An 18,720-nucleotide genomic window follows, 5' to 3' on the forward strand; every position below is an offset into this window, starting at 1 on the left:
AAAAGCAGCCACAACAAACTCATTTTGTTTTAAAAAATAAAATGCCCAAACAGTTTATTCGAGGAAGAAAACAAATCTCTGATTTCTGTCTCAAGCTCATCTTTTGTCATCTAGTGACTGAGGACAAAATACCTGTTCCACTAATACCTATTTATAGTTCTCAAAAAACCCCCAGGATTTTGTCCAACAGTACTAAAATTCTCAAATTCAAGAGCAATAACAGCACAGAGTATGTTTCTCTGTCTTGTTGCTGTTATTAATTAAGTCCCATTTGCTGCTCCTGAATTGCTGTTATTTAGTTGCACTGGATGGGTGTGTAGAAAGTAATGGAAGATGGATCAACAGCTGTTGTTATTATGAAAATTATGGCAATGCATAAGAGGAACTGCAGCTGCTCAATTCATGCAAATAAGAGTTACTTGACAATGCCTATAATTACACAGCATGTCAAAACAGCATAGCTGGAGTGTAAGTAGAGACTACATATTTTAGAAAGCCAAAAGATTTCCATTTCATTACATTCCCATTCCCTAAACTCCTATTTAGAGATAACAAGAAACACTTTCTGCCGACAGGCTCACAGATAGAAAAAGGTCTGCTGAGTCTCCCAGGTGCATTCTCCTGCCAGCACTGCAGCTGTCAAACACTGAGCCTCTCTGCTGTTTCCCAGGCATTTGTAACACAGCCTGGACTCACATCACAGCTGGGGTTTCAGCTCACTGTGTGCTGAGCAGATATAAAGAAAGATCCAACCACATCTACCTTCAAAGCAAAGAAAGATTGCTTCCAAGTGGCTTAGACAATGCAGATACCATCTCCTCTAGCCAAAGCCTGTTCCTGATACCTGGAACACCACTGTAATATTCTAGTTTTTTTACTTTTGAGTGTACCTTCCTTCAGCTTGGGCGGGGCAATTCCTTTCCCACTTCAGGCATTAAGGCCTCTTCAAGAGCACATTTCCTTTTCTTAGATAAAAACTTCACTAAAAGCTCCTCATTTTCAGAGATGCTGCCCACTGTGCTTATCCTGTTACATCTGTAGGCTGTTTGCACATTAGTAGTGGTTTATATAAAGTGACATTTTATTACTTTCGTTTCTTCCCATTCCTGTTCTGCCAGTTTAATTAAAGCCCTTTTTTTTTTTGCCAGTTGTTTCATGCTAGCAAATCCATGCACCTGAATGGAAAAAAAAAAACCAACAGGGACAAAACCTCATTTGTTTTCCTCTGCACCTCAAACTCTTGTTTCAACAACTGTGCAGCACAAAATGATGTTACAAATAAGAAACTCAGAACAAGAAATACCAGAGTAATGAAGATATTTATTTATTTATTTTTACTTGTGACATTCACATAAAGAGACACAGGGAGATATACAATTTTACAGCCCTCCTACCTCTCACTCGGGTGAGTTGAACCCGCTTGGTGTGTAACACAGTCAGTTGCTAAAGTTCCTTACTGCTCTTGGTTCACACGGTGATCCAAACCACACAACCTGGCAGAAACCACAACTTTTTTTTTCCCTGTGAAGTCTGATGACAAAATCTAGTTGCAATCTAGTTCCTTGGAACCCAGGAACATGACTCCTGGTAGAAGTGGTACCTCAAGCTTCTCACATTTCACTTGGACAATCATTAAATCGCTGACTCAACATAACAGCTACACAACTTGTTAGCCTTACCTGAAATCACAGGCTGTGGTAAATTCTGCTCCTCCTCCAAAAGCTTTTCCTTGAACTAGTGCAACACTGATCAAAGGCAACCTACACAAGAGACTTTAGTAAGCAAAATTCATGCTTTTAGCCTTTCAGAAATTACAAAACAATTCAACCAAACCATCTCTACAGTAAAAGTTGAGAAAAATGTACTGTTCCAATTTATTCAAATAACTACATCTTTGTGGGCAAGCAGCACAATACCAATTCCACTTATTTCAAAATTACTATTGCATAAATTGATACAGAATCCCAAATGAAACAGCAAGACAGATATATCAAATAAAATCAAAATAAATATCATGTACTGAAAAACACATGCTATGAAAAATACCTGCTATAGATTATGCCTAAAAAGACTACCTGCAAGGAGTGACAGGATAGCAACACAAGATTCTACTCTAAGCCAGCACACCCCAGAAAGAGACACAAAGAACTGAAGGGCCGGCTTATCTAAAATTAATGAGATTTACCATGACAGCTTCAGCAGCTTCTTCAAACAGAGTGCTACTATCTCAGTCATCAACAAAACTTTTTTTTGCAGACAAAACCTTTTGAGGAAAGCAGCAATCTGTTACCTTTGTTGGTGTTGTATTTAATCATGTTCAAGGTATTTAATCATGTTCAAGGTAATTCAAAGGACAGAGGGAAGGAAGAGTATGTTTCCCCACTGCTGATGTGAAATGAATACTAACGAACAGTGACTTAGGATAAGGCAAGTTCCCTAAGAGATGAAGACAGCTGGTTAGTCACAGAATTTGCACACTAATACAGCTGTTCCATCTTTTACAATGAAGAGACATTTAGCTTTTTGAGCAGTTTACAAACCTCATTCAGAAATCAGCTTCCTAATCATAACCACACGTCTGGTTTTAGTTCTATTTTAACAGAAGCACCAACACTTTCTTATGGCCCAGGTTCACTTACAAGCTGCAGCACAGTTCATACAATACTTAGCACAAGTGAACCCACTGGAAGAGGGCAATCTCATTTTTCCTGTTGTTTATAAGAAACCAGAAGATAGGGGTCCAAGATGGCTACATCCACACTCTAATCCATTTGAGGTACCTCTTTCAGGAGCACAGTCAGCCTCAGCTCTAAGGGAGACTAATCCCATCTACAGCAGATGTCCCCAGACAGCAGTTCAGTGCTCCCCCTGAACCACGGCTTAAAGACACACTAAGTCAACACACCTGAGGTTGGGGACTTAATCTTCACACATCTTCCCCCTCTTAGCTTTACCCCATCAATTTTTATCATATGATTATATGGAGGCCAGCTTATGCAAACGGCTTCCAATCCTGAGGATTCCTTACAGTACTACTACTATGTTTCCAATCTCCTGGGTAATTTTACAGAAAAAATTTAATTCATACACTTTCTCATATAGATTATTTGAAAACAAAGAATATTTGAAAACAAAGAGTATTCATCTTCAAAGAGCTCTGAGCAGAAAAAGACAGACTCTACCACAAATGGATTTAATAGAAACATGATTTCTTAAGGGAAGCAAAGTCTAAAGGAAAGGGTGTCTTTTTCAGAAGTCCCAGATGGTAGAACTGACTACACTCCTCTTGTGAAGTGGGAAGATTAAATAAATATATCAAATAAATGTTACCTACATAGGCTGCATAACCTGTTGCTGCTTGTTATTTAAGAGCTACCGATTTCCACTGAGTTAGAGAGGTCAAGTTTCAGACAATTTGAAGGCCAAGATTTCCTTAACTCTGGGTATCTCCTAGCTCTACACATATAAGCCTAGGGGTTTTTTTCCTGTTCCAATCTCTGGAAAGTCTAAGAGTTGCAAAATGTTCAGGTCTCATTTAAATCCATAAATACCTACCTGATGAACAAGTGTGAATACAAAGTCCGGGATTCAAAATTACATACTTAAAACTATGTATTTAACTTTAAACATCTCATTAAAAAGTTAGCCAAAATACATTCGGATACTTATAATTACTTCATAAAAAAGGGTAAATAAAATATATTACCTCATAAGTCTGGTTAAGGTGTTTTGCATAAACATGCACATATTCATCCCATCCTACAAAGAATAGGAAATTAAAAAACGTTAAGTGATCCTGATGTGAAGCAATTAAACACATAGATGGAGTAGACAGGAATAAATATAATTTATATTTACTTCAGCTGTTTTTTTTTCTATTTGGTTCATGTTGCCCAAATTCTAGCCCAACCCTACTATGCACTAATAGAAAATCTAGCACAAATCGGGTTAAAATAAATAAAAGCAGAACTCAATTGATTTATATAAATTTCAGTTATAATTAAGCCACTGCTAAAGTAATTGCAATACTGAATTTCTATGTTGTGAAATTTTAGCCTTTCTTCTTAATTTCCTCTTCTCACTTCAAGTTGAACACCCATAAATCTGAGTTTTTAAACTCTGTACAAAGTCATAGTGTGCTGCATACTTTTTACTGTTCCAAATCCATAAAGTTTTAGACAAGATACAATTTACCACTTTAATCTTTTATTGTTTGGGCCAAAAGCATTTCAGCTAAAAAAATCAACAAACCAAACCACAAAACACCAAAATAAATAAAAAACCAAACCAGAAATAAGATCCTTCTTATCTCTCTCATCCTGTTTTACATCCCTTTGCAATCAATAGTGAAAAAGACACAATCATTTCCTTCTAATCCAGTACAAGAACTAAAGGGTTCCAAATAAAGTATGTTCAAAACAAATATTTCTTCCTACAACATGTAGTTAAAATGTGGAACACTTGGCAGCAGGGCATTACACCCTCTACACAAATCCAAGAAAAACTACATAAAATCACAACAGGAACAGCAACAAAAAGTTATTACATAGAAGGCAACACCTCTAGCTCTAGAAGTCTTAGTCACAAGTTGCTGGGGGCTAAGAAAATATTTTGAGGCAAAATCATTATCTATCTGCCTTCCCTGATATTATACTCTTTCTCAGACATCTAGCATTAATCAGGAACTTGTCAAACAACTGGTCTAAATGATCCAGAATCACCACGTTCATATGCATACTGAACTGAACCACACATACTATTTATCCCAGATTAAATAAAAAAATTATGTTTGGACACTGTAGAAATAAAAAACCAGTAGGTAACAATTTCAACACATCTTTCAAATAATAAATTAAGAAAAAAAAAATCCAAGCAGACCAAACCCAACATCTCTTTACTGGAATTTACTAATTTCTAAAGCACAACTTTACAGAGCTTGGCAAGTTAGAGAATCTGCCTGAATTAAAAGCCTCTGACTCATACCTCAGGGAAAGAAAAGATATGTATTAAGTCTACAGTACATCTTTGGAATAGGACCTTGAAATAATAGTAGACCAATTTCAGGTGACTTATTGTCCATTTAGTCATGTATTCCTAAGAGCTACTCTGCCCAAAGCCAAGCAGCATTATGATGTTTAGGCACAGATCTCTGGCAGATGCAAATGCCATGACAATTGCTACACTAGAACCAGTGTATTTAGTTTTACTACACTAAAGGCCTGCTTGAAAATTTTAGCACATGTTGATTTATAAAAAGGCTTTGAGTTATCACTGTAGCCATCTCCTACATCCCCTAAGAATAGTAGCAATATTCCCATTCCAAATTAAAGACCATTCAAATCCTTCATGATAGCTGCCTTAGTAGCTAAGTTCAAAACCCACACAAACATACAAGGTACCAGTTCTCAGACACAGACTTGCACAATTCCCATATTACAACTTTCAGGATGAAGCTGCACAAAAGTTCTTCAAAGAACATAACTTTTCACTTCCTCACAGCAGAATCCTTGCATTCAAACTGGCCTTCTCAATGCATGACAAAATCCAAAATGGTAATTAAAGATTCATTCCAGAACAGACCAATTGGAAAAACACATTTATGTCTGAGCAGACAAAAAGAAAAGTCTTCCTTCTCTCAGGTGGTAGAGAGATTACTGTGTATCCCAGGGAAAAAATGCCTGCACAGAAAACAAACAAACAAAAAATCACAATTGCTTGGGTTCTGGCAAATAAACCCTTCAAAACCTCCTGATAAGAAAAATATGGCTACTATTCAGATAAAATACTCTAAGAGGTGTTCACTGCAGTCTAGTGGAATAATTGTATTTTCAGCTCTAATACTGTTCTTGACGTAAGAAGACATCTCAAAAGCAGAAAGGGAGGTAAAATGCAGTTGAAAGCACTACATATGGAAAAAAAGGATTAATAGCTTGCAGTGGGCCTAGGAGAGGCAGGGAAGAAGAAAGTCACCTTCATAAAGTAGAAAACTGTAACACTGGCTCTTATTGCTGCAAGAGTTTCAAATCCATTTTCACTACAGATAGAACAATATTTCCAGATCATCTCTAACTGCTCCAAAGTCCTCCCTTCAAAGTTTATGCTTGGGAACCTCTGTCCTAGCTAGACAGGGACCAAGGGAAGCAAAATTCTCCTTTATGCTTCTTCCTCTGAGCTGTTGTTTCAAGAGCCATTCCTGCTTTTCAGCTAGCCAGCTTTTCAAGTCTTACTCCAGAATGAAGTTCTTGCTCTGGGAACCAGGCTTACAAAGATAGAAAGAAAACAATTTTTTTTTTACTTAAATTGCACCATTCATTTGCCTTCTGTGATTTGGGTATGTAATGTTAGCACTCAGAAAAGAAAAACAGGCAGGGGACCTAGGTTTCCTTCAGAGTTAGGAACAACTGAACATGGGAGAAGGAAGACAAAGAAAGAAGAAAAGAATGAAGTGGAAGAGGAGGACAAAGAGCCACTAGGGGGCACGAAAATCCTTCAGCATTCTTGGCCATTATTCTGCCTATTCTGCACCACAGGGAAAAGCAAACTGTACTGAAAATTATGAAAAATACAGTCTTCCCTCGACCAACTGGTTGGATAAAATAAAAGTGTTTCCTGCAATTACTAAAAGCTATGGGCTAAATCAGCCTTAAAAAAATAATATAAAGGAAAGCTCAGTTGTTTGAGCATGGTGCTAATGATGACAAGGTTATGGGTTCAATCTATTCACTTAAAAGTTGGACTCGATCATCCCTGTGGGTCCCTTCCAACTCAGAATATTCTCTGATACTGTGAAAGACATACCAGGTCAGGCATATTCACTTTTTTTGGTTTGTTTTTTTTTTGGCCTTAGAGATGCCTGTGGACAGAAAACTTAACCTGAAACCAGACAAAACTCTCCCATCTGCATCAAGTTAGAGAGAAGAGTTCTGTAAGACTAAAGAACAGCAAATACTATTCCACATTCTATTAAAGCTTTATTTAATAAGGACTATTAAATCCCACCAAACAGATGGTTTAGGAGCTATTACAAAGAAACTCTCAGTAAAAGATAAATAGCTTGAACTCCCCAAAGGAAATAGAAAAGCAACTATGTTGAACTATGCTTGGAGCACTACTGGTGACTCTTAGGCTTTCATTTCAATACTAGCATGAGAACTAGATTCAGTGCAGAGAATTCTCAAAAAGGTATAACTAACACATATACATTTCATTTTGCCCAGTATATTGAACCTAATCCTTGCAAGAGCCCTCTCTGCCACTGCAGTGGCTCCAAGTAACTTGTATAAGCATAGAGAGAGAATACTAAATGTATGGAAGCAGAATCACTGAGATTTACTGAATGCAGAACTCTGAAGGAAAGCCTAGACTGCAGATAAGAAAAGAACTGGCCTTTCTTGGTTTCAGCTCCTTTTTTGTTGGTATAATGCTCAAAGAAGTTGAGAATTGCAGATTAAATTTTTTTAGAAATCAATTTAGAAAAAATCACATATGCATCTGTATTTTTAAAATTACCAGTGCTTATAAAATATCCAAATGAAAGCTTCCTCCAAATCCATTTATATCTATAAAGCATGACATTTCTCTATTAAGAAAAGCATCTCTCTCATGGTGTTCCAGAATGGAAACAAAGCGTCCTATACCCTTTGAAAACTGGACTGTTCTATTTACTTTATCAGGCCAGAAATAAAACCTTTGTGGGGTTTATGATATTTAGTATCATCAACAGAAAAAAAAATCATCACTACAGACAAATATCAGATCAACCAGTTTTTGTGTTGATGTTCATACTGGAAGGGCCAATTAAATGGTTCGCTTGTGTGGTTAAACCCTGAAATTTGCAGTGGCCACAAAAAAGCACCAGGATGTCACTCACCGCAACTGCAAACCAGGTGTAAGAGCAGCACAGGAAGACCCTCTTCCCTGGCAGCTAAGTCCTATTTCAGACATTGCCAAGTCCACATATTAATCCACAGAAAGAACTGTAGCACATGTGAAAGTTGTCCAAATGGGTAGCACGAGCAAAAAATTGCCATCAAACGCCAACCTCTTCAACTTCATAGTTACACACAAGACTCACCTGACTCAAGTACAGCACAAGAATTGCATCTGTTCTTCCATTTTTGCAGGCCCAAGCACAGTTTTGATAAAACAGAAACCCTTCTGTAGTAGCAGCCATGTTACTTAAATTTCTTTTTTTTAGTTTAGAATATGAGAAATTATTACTTGTATCTGCTTCTAAAGGTCAAACTATAGAAGCACAGCTTATTTGATGTGCAAATTCACCATATACCGCTGTGAGAAACTGAAATGACATTTTTAAAAGAAAAGGCTAAAAAGAACATGTAGTGTAGGAATTTAGAGTTATGAATCACTTACAATAACACTTAAATCATGGCTTAAAGGGGCTGACAGCATTTTTTTTTTTGACCATTAAAGCTCCATTCTGTGACTTGAATGTGAAAGTGCAGCAGAAGTGTGGTGCAACACCTCCTTCAAAAAGAATCTCAGAAAACTAATTTTTCTCCAAAACCTTCATGTGTATTAACACTTGCCTGGGAGTTGGACATTTCTTTGACAGCATTCAAATCAGATCCTGAGCAAAAGGTGTTTCCTGCACCATGGATAATAAGGCCTTTGCCATCCTTCCAGTTTTCCAGTTCAGTTACCCTCTCCTGGAGTTCTACCATCATAGTACCTGCCACAAGAGGGTGGAAACAAAATTTTTAACAGGAAATTATTATCACCATCATGGTTTTTGTTACATTTTCCACCAGCAAAACCAAGTTAGAGTTAATAAGTGATGGGCTTAAAATCACAAGGGAAAGTATCATCTTAAATCCTGCACATAATCACTGACATACATTTGTTCTTCAAGGGTGCACTTCCCAAAATTCTGAAGGATACTCTGTATGAAGGATATTTGTGTTACACTCAAAAAACTCCCAAAATAAAACAAAGAAACAAACACAAAAAAATCTAACCAATTTATTTCTGCTTGCAACTGCATACATTCAGGACACATGAATTTATACGTACCCATCCACATCTGTCCAACTAGTCATTTTGAAGTTACTGAGATTTTTCCCTACCTAAACAACTGGCAGAGAACAGAAAAGAATCACGTCCAAGGCAGGCTCAAGGCACAACCAGTCAACTTCAACAAAGGTTCCTTGCTAAAAAGACTCTCTTTACGTATATCATCATACAGTACTAGCTTTTTATTTCTTGTTTAAATATCATATTCATTATAAAACATAATGAACAGAACATCATATTTGCTTACGTATCCTTCCTGACATGGAATACTGTCCTGGGTTGCAGTGTATTCTATTACCATCCCCATCAGCTGTTGAAATCAGGTGGGGCAGTGTTTCCTTGCCTCCTCCCCCCAGACTATCTTTCTGTTAATGGCCCATCATTGTCCTGCCGCCTGACTCAGAGATAACTCCCTCCGGACTATCTTCTGTTAATGAGCCTAATCAACACTTGGCCTCATGACTCGTTACCCCATTGTGAGATGCTCCACCCAGAGGGAGGAACCAAGCATCCCATCGTGGATATAAGCTGAGGCTGAACACCAGAGACACCAGGCTTCCCACTGGATTTCTAGAGGACAGGAGCTACACAGCCACCATTGGACTTCCTGAGGAAGAGCAGACTGTTTTACTACAGGATCACTGCTTCAGAGGACTGCAGCCACCATTCTACCAGACTGCTACCACCACCCTGCCTAACAGGGTGTCAGGTTGTACCTTGACTCTGTCAGTTTGACAGTGTTTTCTTTTACCTTTTTTCCCCTTTTCTTTAATTTCCATTAAATTGTTATTCTGACTTGGTACCTCCCACTGGTTTGTTTTCAAACTAGTACAAATACAAACTCTTGTTTCTAGGGCTCATCCTAGACAGCAGCATCTTCCGCAGCAATGGAGTGTACCTCGTGCATTAATTTAAAGCTCTTCCTCTCTGAATACCTATGACTCTCTCCAATTATATACTTAAGAGAAAACAATTACAGAAACTAATTTCAGAAAGCATATACAGTTTGATGACACTCTCAGCTTTACCCTTTGACAAGAATTTAGATGGACAGGCCTACATTCTGCAGATAGAAATGTGCTTTAGGTTAATACTCTCAAGGGCTCTCCTCTGCCAACAGTGTTGCTTTTCTAACTCTACGCCTCCATGCACAGGACTCATCCTCTTCTGAAATTTCCCATTAGCTGCCAGTCCATGGGAGATTTATGTTTTCTTCCTTTTTTTTCTTCTTACAGTTCGTTATAAAGTAAGCTTCCTAGTAGCACATCAAGAGTGAACACTAAGTCCCCCTTAGGCTTGGTCTCAGTCACTGAAATAGCACATTTTGACAACATTTCTGAGGAGGCCAATTATTAAGTGGACATTACATATTATATACCAGAATAACATTGGGTTGGGGGTTTTTTTACCCACTGTCAAGTCCATACTGTGATCCTCTCAAAAATCCCAGCAGTTTTGCCAGTTGCTTTCCCTTCCATATTTATAATTTGGTTATGCTTTTTATATGCGGCACATTACATTTGCTTTCACTGAATTCCACCCTGTTGATCTTGAGCTCTTTGTAGCAGCTAATCAAGATCACCTTGAATGCCTCTCCTCTACTCCAAAAAACAATCTTGCAAGCTCTCCTAATACGGGGTCATCTGACAATTTCAGCAGTTCACCTTCTATTTCATCATCCAAGCTAGGAATGAGAATACTGAGCAGAACTAGGCCTGCATGAGATTTTTGTGGGTCTTCACTTGAAATGCTTTTCCAGCCTGATGGCACACTCAACAACTTTTCTGCAAGTGCTGCTGTTCAAACAGGTGTGCATTAACCCTGTGGATTTCACTTATTGCGTATTTGCCTTCTTAAGTCTTCTTAACAGAAAGGTATTTGGGCTGGCATCCAAGCTATGCTAGAGTCAAATGTGGCACAACCACTGTTTGTGGTTCTTTCAATAAGCAAAGCACTGAGGTATTGAAGAGTCTTTCCACAGAGTATTCCAAGCCAAAAATCCAGCTAACTGAAAAAATGCAGGATCCATATGAGCCTGTTACATGCAATAGCAGGGGACAAGAGACACTGGCCAGAGCCTGTCCTATCCTCCTGCAAGAGGATCTTTTCCATTCCTGACAGCACTGAACTATTATTTTACCAACAGATATAGCTCCTAATGTTTGATATAATGATGAGGGCACAACACTAAAGCAAATCTTCATTCTGCCAGTCTTGGTCTTTCAGTATTTGGTACCACTGAGCTCATGCTCTTTACCAAATTAAATCTGCTTGGAATAATAATTTGTTTGCATCTTAATTATAATCTGAGAATAAATGCTTTCAAGTAAATTCTAGAAAATAAAAATTATTATCAAGATTTTCTAATTCCTACAGGCTGGCTTTCTTTTCTTTCAAATTACATTTAAGTTTAGTTCAGTGAAAGGTTGGGCTGCTGAAATTGGTTCTACCAGGCTTAAACTGACATTATTAGCATTTGTGTCCAAAGAGACCATTTCAAACAGGTGGCTATCAGATTCCAATTAAGAGTAGAAGAAAAGGCATAACGATCTCCATATATCCCCTTAGCAATTTGCCAACAATTTTGTTCTGTTTTTGGTTTCATGAGTTGCTCAAGCTTAGAACAAACACAATTCCTTTGAGATAAAAAACTGCTATGTAAAGTAAATGCCTGGAAAATAGAATTCCCCTCAACAGTTTAATGATTTTTTGCAGCTTTCTAGACGGAGCATGCATGGATATATAAATTCACATCTGCCCCTGTTCAGAAGCTCTGAGACACAGAATCAACAGAATTTGATGGGGAGGTGGCTGTATCTATAGGCTCTGGCTGATGAAATTAACCAGGTTCTGCTGAGGCAATTCAGGGGTAAAGCATCCCATCCTGCCCCTTGAAGAGCATTATTTAATACACAACTGAAGGCAAAGGATTAAGTTCCTGGTAGTTTCTCAGCAACTGCATTTTACAGAAGTAATGCTAAAAATTAAATTAAGATCAGTATAAATTAAGATGCCATAACATTCACTGCAGTGGCAAAGGGGCCAGCTTGACTTTGCTTCTACTCTTCCTCCCAAAAAAACAAAAGTCTCTGGCAGAGGTGTACAGCACAAAGAAGCAGTATCTCTTGAACTGACAGAGTAGGATTTTCCAGAGCAATTTTTTGTGGCTATTGCCTAGCAAAATGGAGTACAGCTCTCTACAGGGCTCTATACACTGCTGTAAAAACAGAACTGTCTGATCCCATGGCTCATTTGTTATATGCTAATGAAGATCTGCAACAAAGACAGAGCTATTAATTTCCTCTGTGGTTTTTGTAGCCCCTCTTTTCTACTAGAGCATCTAATTCACATACACTAATAAGTTATTTTCATAGCAGTCCTGTAAGGCAAGAAGAGATTATTTTACAGACAACTAACTGAGCCAGAGGGAAAATGCCTGCTAATTTTGGGTGCTCAACTTGAGATGTGTGATATGATTGCAGCACATTAACATTATATAGAACATTGTATAGGCAAAGAACAGCTATCAGTTGCCTAAATGGCAGCTGCACCTGCTCAGCACTGCCACCAATCACTTCTGAGCCCCTCCTGCCAAGCACATAGAAAACAGAAAACATACTTGCAAGTTTCTATGAAAGTTCGATTTAAGCAATTTAACTTTTATTACTCCTGATCTCCATAGAGCAGAAAACCCCAGTCTGCTCTCTCCTTTTGCTGTTACATCTCCTTTCTCATGCCCCTTTCAACTTTCACAACAAATAAGCCAAGAGTATGCAGTCTACAAGGTGTACATTGCACAGCTCTGTTTTGAGCCAAAAACAGAAACTAATCTGTAGAAAAAGGAGAAACAACAATGTAATTATGATTGTATAACAGCAAGTACACTGACAGGGAGGCATGCAGAAGGACAACCTCTATCCTAACATCTTTTAGCTACAACTTCCTAAGTTAGGTAATGATTTTATACCTGAGTTTTTTAAGGGAAACAAGAGAATGCAGACACATCTAGGTGCATTACCACCAGTTCTGCTGCTCTCTTAGGTTCCTTTCAGCTAACAATCACTAGTGGGAAGAGTAGATTGACATTCTTCATGCAAAGGGCACACTTTGCTAGTGTGTTGCAAAATGTTTGCTCACAGCAAAGGAACAGTGAGAACTGGGCAGGAAGACAGAACAGCAACAAAGAAATTAGCAAGATGACACAAATGTATCCATTTCAAAATGTTAACAGATAAAGACATTCTTACAGGAAAGGCTTATGCACAGCTCCAGCTCAGGCAGATTCACACCCTGAACCTGTGCCACTCACATCTGAAGAGAATGACATAAATTGAAATAATCTAGAAAATTAAAAGACAGCAAATATACTCAACTTGAAGAACAAAAACCTCTCATAATACAAGATTAATGAAATAGGGCACTTGGTTTTGATAGCTAAGTATTCTCCAGTGTAAAAGCACATTAAATAGATCACTGACCTGCAACAGCTGAGAATACCCAGCTCATCTGATCTTTAGTTAACCAATCACTGATATTTAAGACATAAGGCAAATGAAGAAGAAATGGACGCCACAGTTTGAGTGAGTGGAAAAGACCAAACTACAGAAGTTTAAGGCACAGGGAAGGCTTTATCTAAAGAACCAAGAAGTAAACTCAGTCTTTCTTTCTACATCACCTATGAAAGAGAGGTGGCATCTTCTCATCCCCACAAAAATGCCATCCATGTTTCCAGACGACAAAATGAGAGGAGATGCAAGAAAGAGCACAGTGACAGAATTGTGCTAACACTTAAACAACACGGGGAGAAGCACATTCTGCAAGACAGTCCCTGAGTCATTGAGAATTTCATGGATTCTTACAACATTTATAGCAAAGTTACTACACAGAACAGTGGACATTTGCTGCATATCTGAATAAAACTTACACATTTATTCTTTTAACTAAGGCATGGAAAGGCAGAGTGTTATACTTTCTTTAGGCAAAATGTCAAAATGGGTAACTGAACAAGAGAAAAAACAAAACCAACCAGCAATCCCATCGACTAATTAATACCTGTAAAGGCATTCATTAGCTTTGGGTTATTCAAAGTAAGTATTCCAACGCCATTGTCTTCTTTGGAAAGGTTGACGGATCCACCAGAAAACTGTTGAAGTTTCTTCTTTACCAATTCTTCCTCATAGCCATGAGCACCATTATACAGTGACAACCATCTCTGTTGTAGTATCCTTTTCTTTGTAGTCTGAAGTAAGTTCTTCCACAGAAGAATGGCCATTTCTGGAAATGCAGGGGGTGAGGGGAAAAAAAATCAGGAAATTTCCTTTGTAATCCAGTCCTCTGAGAAAGAGGGAAGTATGACAGCAGAAACTAATATAAAGGGGATACAATCATAACTGTTGACAAAAATCACTCCAAACTATATTTGCAAAAATCTCAGTTTCAATCTACCCCCACAAAGTTAACAGGAGTTTTATGAAGTGATTTTAGTAGATAAGCCAGATATGAGCACCTTTTAAAATATTTCCTTGTAAAATTTACCAAAGAAGTATTTGTGTGCAGAACACAGAAGGCTCAAGAACTATAGGAAGACACTTATGTATTCCACTAGACCAATTTACTCTGTATTAACCTTCCAAACCCTCCTTCTCCCTTCCCTCTAAAAAAATACCAAGACCCCCAAACACCACACTTGTAACAGAGAAAAAATCCTATCAAATCCCACAGCCTTCAGTATCCAGATATCCTGCTTTTCTGTAAGCAGGTATTAGAGCAAGACCTTCCCACGAGAAATACTTAAGAAACATAAAAATTAGGAACTGAAGATCATTCTTACATTGAAGTCTGTTCCCCATCATCTAATTCCATTAACACAGTTGTCACACTCCATCTTAAAACTAATTAGTCTGCCTAGCCCCTGATTGCTATCTGCTTTTCCCAGTCATCCCAGTAGCACTTTGAGTTGATCTGTTTTGGGCACAGAATCTGTGTAGTACTCCAAAGAATGAGAAGTCTGAAACAGTATTATGCATTAAGCACCATACTTGCCTTTTATACAGGTAATAATACTTGTAAATTATTTCTGTGTACCAGTATACCCATGGCTTATTCCTCTGCTATTTCCACTCTGCAGCGTATGACTGTAGATCAGGAAATAACAAGAAAGTACTTATCATATATTACTCTTCATCTGCATCTCTGCCTTAATTTATTGACTTTGGAAAAGGGTCTGCAGGAGAAAGTGGTTTACAAGTGACTTAAAAGAAACTGGGTAAAGCCTGAACTGGAAACAGCTGATCCAGAAATAAAGTCATCTTAGAAACCAATCAGAGTGGGAATAAAAAGAACCCCCACAAGACATGGAAAAAGGCTTGTTATTTTGCAATTTGATACAGTAGTCCTACCTTTGCCCCAACCTCCTTTTTAATGGGCTTGGCCATTCAGAAGACAAGGTATATGATCATTTTTTTGGTAACTGGGAAAAGACCTTCTTTGTTTCTGAATCATATTTGGCAGAAACAAGATACCTTCAAAATTGGCAAGCAGCTGTTGGAAAGTTTTTCCAAGGTGAACTCAGAACACAAACACATTCACTGAGACAGAATTTGGTGACAGCTATATTGTATGCTCTGTTCAGGGCATCTTACAGTTTACAGACTCAACATTTTTGAAAACATTTATTATATACACATGATCAAGTAAATGCATATTAAAAACCACACACCATTAGCTCCTAATGAAAAAAGTGAGCAGCCCTGTCAGGTGAACACTTATTTTGTCACTGGCTGTACCATCCTACACTAAACTTGAAAATGCCTCTGTTGGTGCAGGTATAGTCTTCATTCAAAGGGAGGAGGAGTTTGCGGAGCAACCACACTATGGGATGTGAAGGAATATGCAGCAATACCAGGCAACTGTGAAGAGCCATCTATGCCAGTAGATTCATACCCGTCCTGCCAAATTGCACCCACCAATACAACAGGATCTCATCACAAGCTCAACACAAAGAAACTAGTAAGGCCTACACAAATCTATGCATTATAAGGTCATCTACACTGGAAAACATAGAGAGATGATTTTTTAATATCTATTGACATACAAGGCTTTGATCTGTCACGATGAACTTTTCCGAAGTGCAAAACTAATAAAACTAATTACAAAATTTAATCAAGTTTAAAATCTCATTGAACACAAGATTCATTACTACATAAAAAACATTCCCCAACTGCTGCTGCACCCAAACACTCCATCTATGCACATTCTAATATTCTGCAACACTTCAACCACCACCTTTCAGAGCTTTAAAGTTTTATTTAAAGAGTGAAAATGGGTTTCTAAAGCTCATTTCTCCACTAATTGATTCTTTTTATATTCAGGTTCTCAAAAGAGAGACAGCCTTCCCTTTTCTCTGAAACCTCAGTAGTCATTCCTCAGCATATATTAATGCAATAAAACTTTCCATCCAACTACTAGTTTTTGCTCAGAAGAGAACAAACATTAAATACATGGACAGTGCAGGCTTTCCTTGCAAAGTGCACCTTGAACAATCAGCTCCCAATTTTTAATTAATACAAAGTGTCCCCAATTCTCATAAGAAAACAGACAAGCTGGAATTCTCTAGGAAGCCCTGACAACTGGCTTGAAAGCAAAGAGGAGGGGGAAAAAAAGGCTGTTCTGCTAACTTAAACCCCTTGCTGACTTAAACTTTTTTCATGACTTTTATAACTACTGAATTTCTCACAACAAGAAATATACTGAGCAAAACAAACTTAAAGATATGGAAATTTTATTCCAATGAAAAAGGAGTCTGTCATTTTCAACTGCGTGGTTATATGCATTAACAGCTCTTTAATATTATCACTATGGTAATAAAGAACAGCAGCAAGTGCGGGATTAGAAAACAAATTGGACACCACTGCCTGCTGATCATGACTCATGATTAATGACTCATGCAAGGTATAATCTTTGAATTATTTTCTTTATAACCATCTCCTACAGTACCAGTCAGTGCCCAGTACTTTTTTTAAATAAAAATAAGATTATTTTAACAGCTCAGTCTGACTGAGCTAACCACTGAGGAAAAGCATGATATTTAAGCTAGAGTTCTCTCAGTCTAAAGGGATTTCTGCTGACATCTGACAAACAACATCCGAAATTTCAATCTGTACAGAACACCCACAATCCATTGCATGACTGAGATTGATTATTTTTGCATTTTGCGTGAAAGCAGTCAGAAAGAGATGTTGCAGTAATACTTACAATGTTGTAGGACCAGCCAAGAGGTATTTATTAACACTAAAATTTTCAGATTTTCAGTTTAACATAATCACATCTATTTATACATACTTACAGAAATGGAGTCTTAGTCTAATTTTAAAAAGGCAACATGCTATACCCATTAACATCTGAGCAAATATAGTTTATGCACAGTTCCTACAATGAAAAAAAAGAAAAACCTGACAGTACAGGAATAACAGTGGTCAATTAGCATCTTTTAAATGTTTTAAGTGCTATAGCTTTACATATCACTGGTGTCACCTAAGAGAGAAGCCAACAGTGTGGACATCAATAGTTGTTCATTCCACAATTATTGCACCTCTTATATCAAACAACAGTTTAAATCCCATTTGGCACTCAAGTGGTTTTGTAACACCCTTGCCTGTGGGGTAGCCGACTGGGTTAATATGAACACATCTAATGCTAGCATTTCAGTACAAAGGATTTAATGACACACCTTATGCAAGAGCAGTACATGTATCTACATGCAGACACTCACAATCTATGTATTTTTATGCATGCAGATGTATCAGAGGCCTTCCGACAGCCTCTGGTAACTGCCTAGTTAAAATTCAGACCTCACAATGTTAATAAAACATAGTAATAATAGGGATAATACCAACATCAGTACTCCCTAACTGAGCAGATTCATTGGGAAATTGCTGAATCTTGAACAAGGGTATTTGCCCTGGCCATTTACCACCACTCTGTTGCAACCCAAATTTTTCTCGTAACACATGATGCATCAAACAGCAACCTCCAGCAATGCTTCCAGTTGCAATTGTCACAGAACATAAAGATATCTTGCCAAAGCAAAGGGTAAGGGCTGTAGATAGCAACTTTCTAGATGGGTAGAAGAACTGAGACAAACCAGAGAACTGAATCTTGGGAGCTGTACGCTCAAACAAGAAGCACTGTACTACACAGCAAGTTAAAACAGCAAGTTAAAATACATGAACAGGGAAAATTCCAGTTCAAAAATGGTGTCTGAATTATTGACACAAGTCAGGGAAAAAGAAAATGGGGAAAAAAGATGCAGAGATGTGTTTTCAATACATCAGGGAAATAAGCATGCCCTTTCATCTGGGGCAGGATGTGACAGGTGTGATGTGCAGATATAGATACTGGAAAAAAACCCCATCAGCTGAATTTCTGGGTTTGGATGAAGGCATATTGAGATTAAGCATAACAGAAATAAAGGCATTCAACAGACAAAATCCACAAAAGAAATCTCAGGGATGAGAAAATATTTAAATGGCATTAAAAAAACTATTAGAAAGGCACTTTTGTGACACTGCCAAAGGCATCAAGGTCACTTGGTCTTGGAAGAACAAGAAAACCTGACTTGATGAAGACCTTTGGCAGCTGCAATTTCAGCGACAAGCACCGAAGTGCAAAGACAGGGAAGCAGGGTTA

General features: G+C 37.9%; 1 protein-coding gene across 10 annotated transcripts in view; it reads right to left on the reverse strand.

Moving 5' to 3' along the window:
* ECHDC1 (ethylmalonyl-CoA decarboxylase 1) overlaps positions 1–18,720 on the reverse strand; it is a 42,375-nt gene that overhangs the window by 19,082 nt on the left and 4,573 nt on the right. For 9 of the 10 annotated variants that reach the window (XM_048296207.1, XM_048296209.1, XM_048296210.1 and 6 more), the window contains exons 2-5: positions 14,086–14,307; positions 8,550–8,692; positions 3,707–3,759; positions 1,680–1,760 (exon numbers count right to left, since the gene is read on the reverse strand). In XM_048296207.1, the coding sequence (XP_048152164.1) occupies positions 1,680–1,760; positions 3,707–3,759; positions 8,550–8,692; positions 14,086–14,305 (497 nt within the window). In that variant the 5' untranslated portion in view covers positions 14,306–14,307. Of the gene's footprint in view, positions 1–1,679; positions 1,761–3,706; positions 3,760–8,549; positions 8,693–14,085; positions 14,308–18,720 lie in introns of those variants that run through there. The other variant, XM_048296216.1, reaches the window with a different exon arrangement.

Source organism: Corvus hawaiiensis, chromosome 3 (genome assembly GCF_020740725.1).
Source record: "Corvus hawaiiensis isolate bCorHaw1 chromosome 3, bCorHaw1.pri.cur, whole genome shotgun sequence".
In the NCBI taxonomy this organism is placed as follows: domain Eukaryota; kingdom Metazoa; phylum Chordata; class Aves; order Passeriformes; family Corvidae; genus Corvus; species Corvus hawaiiensis.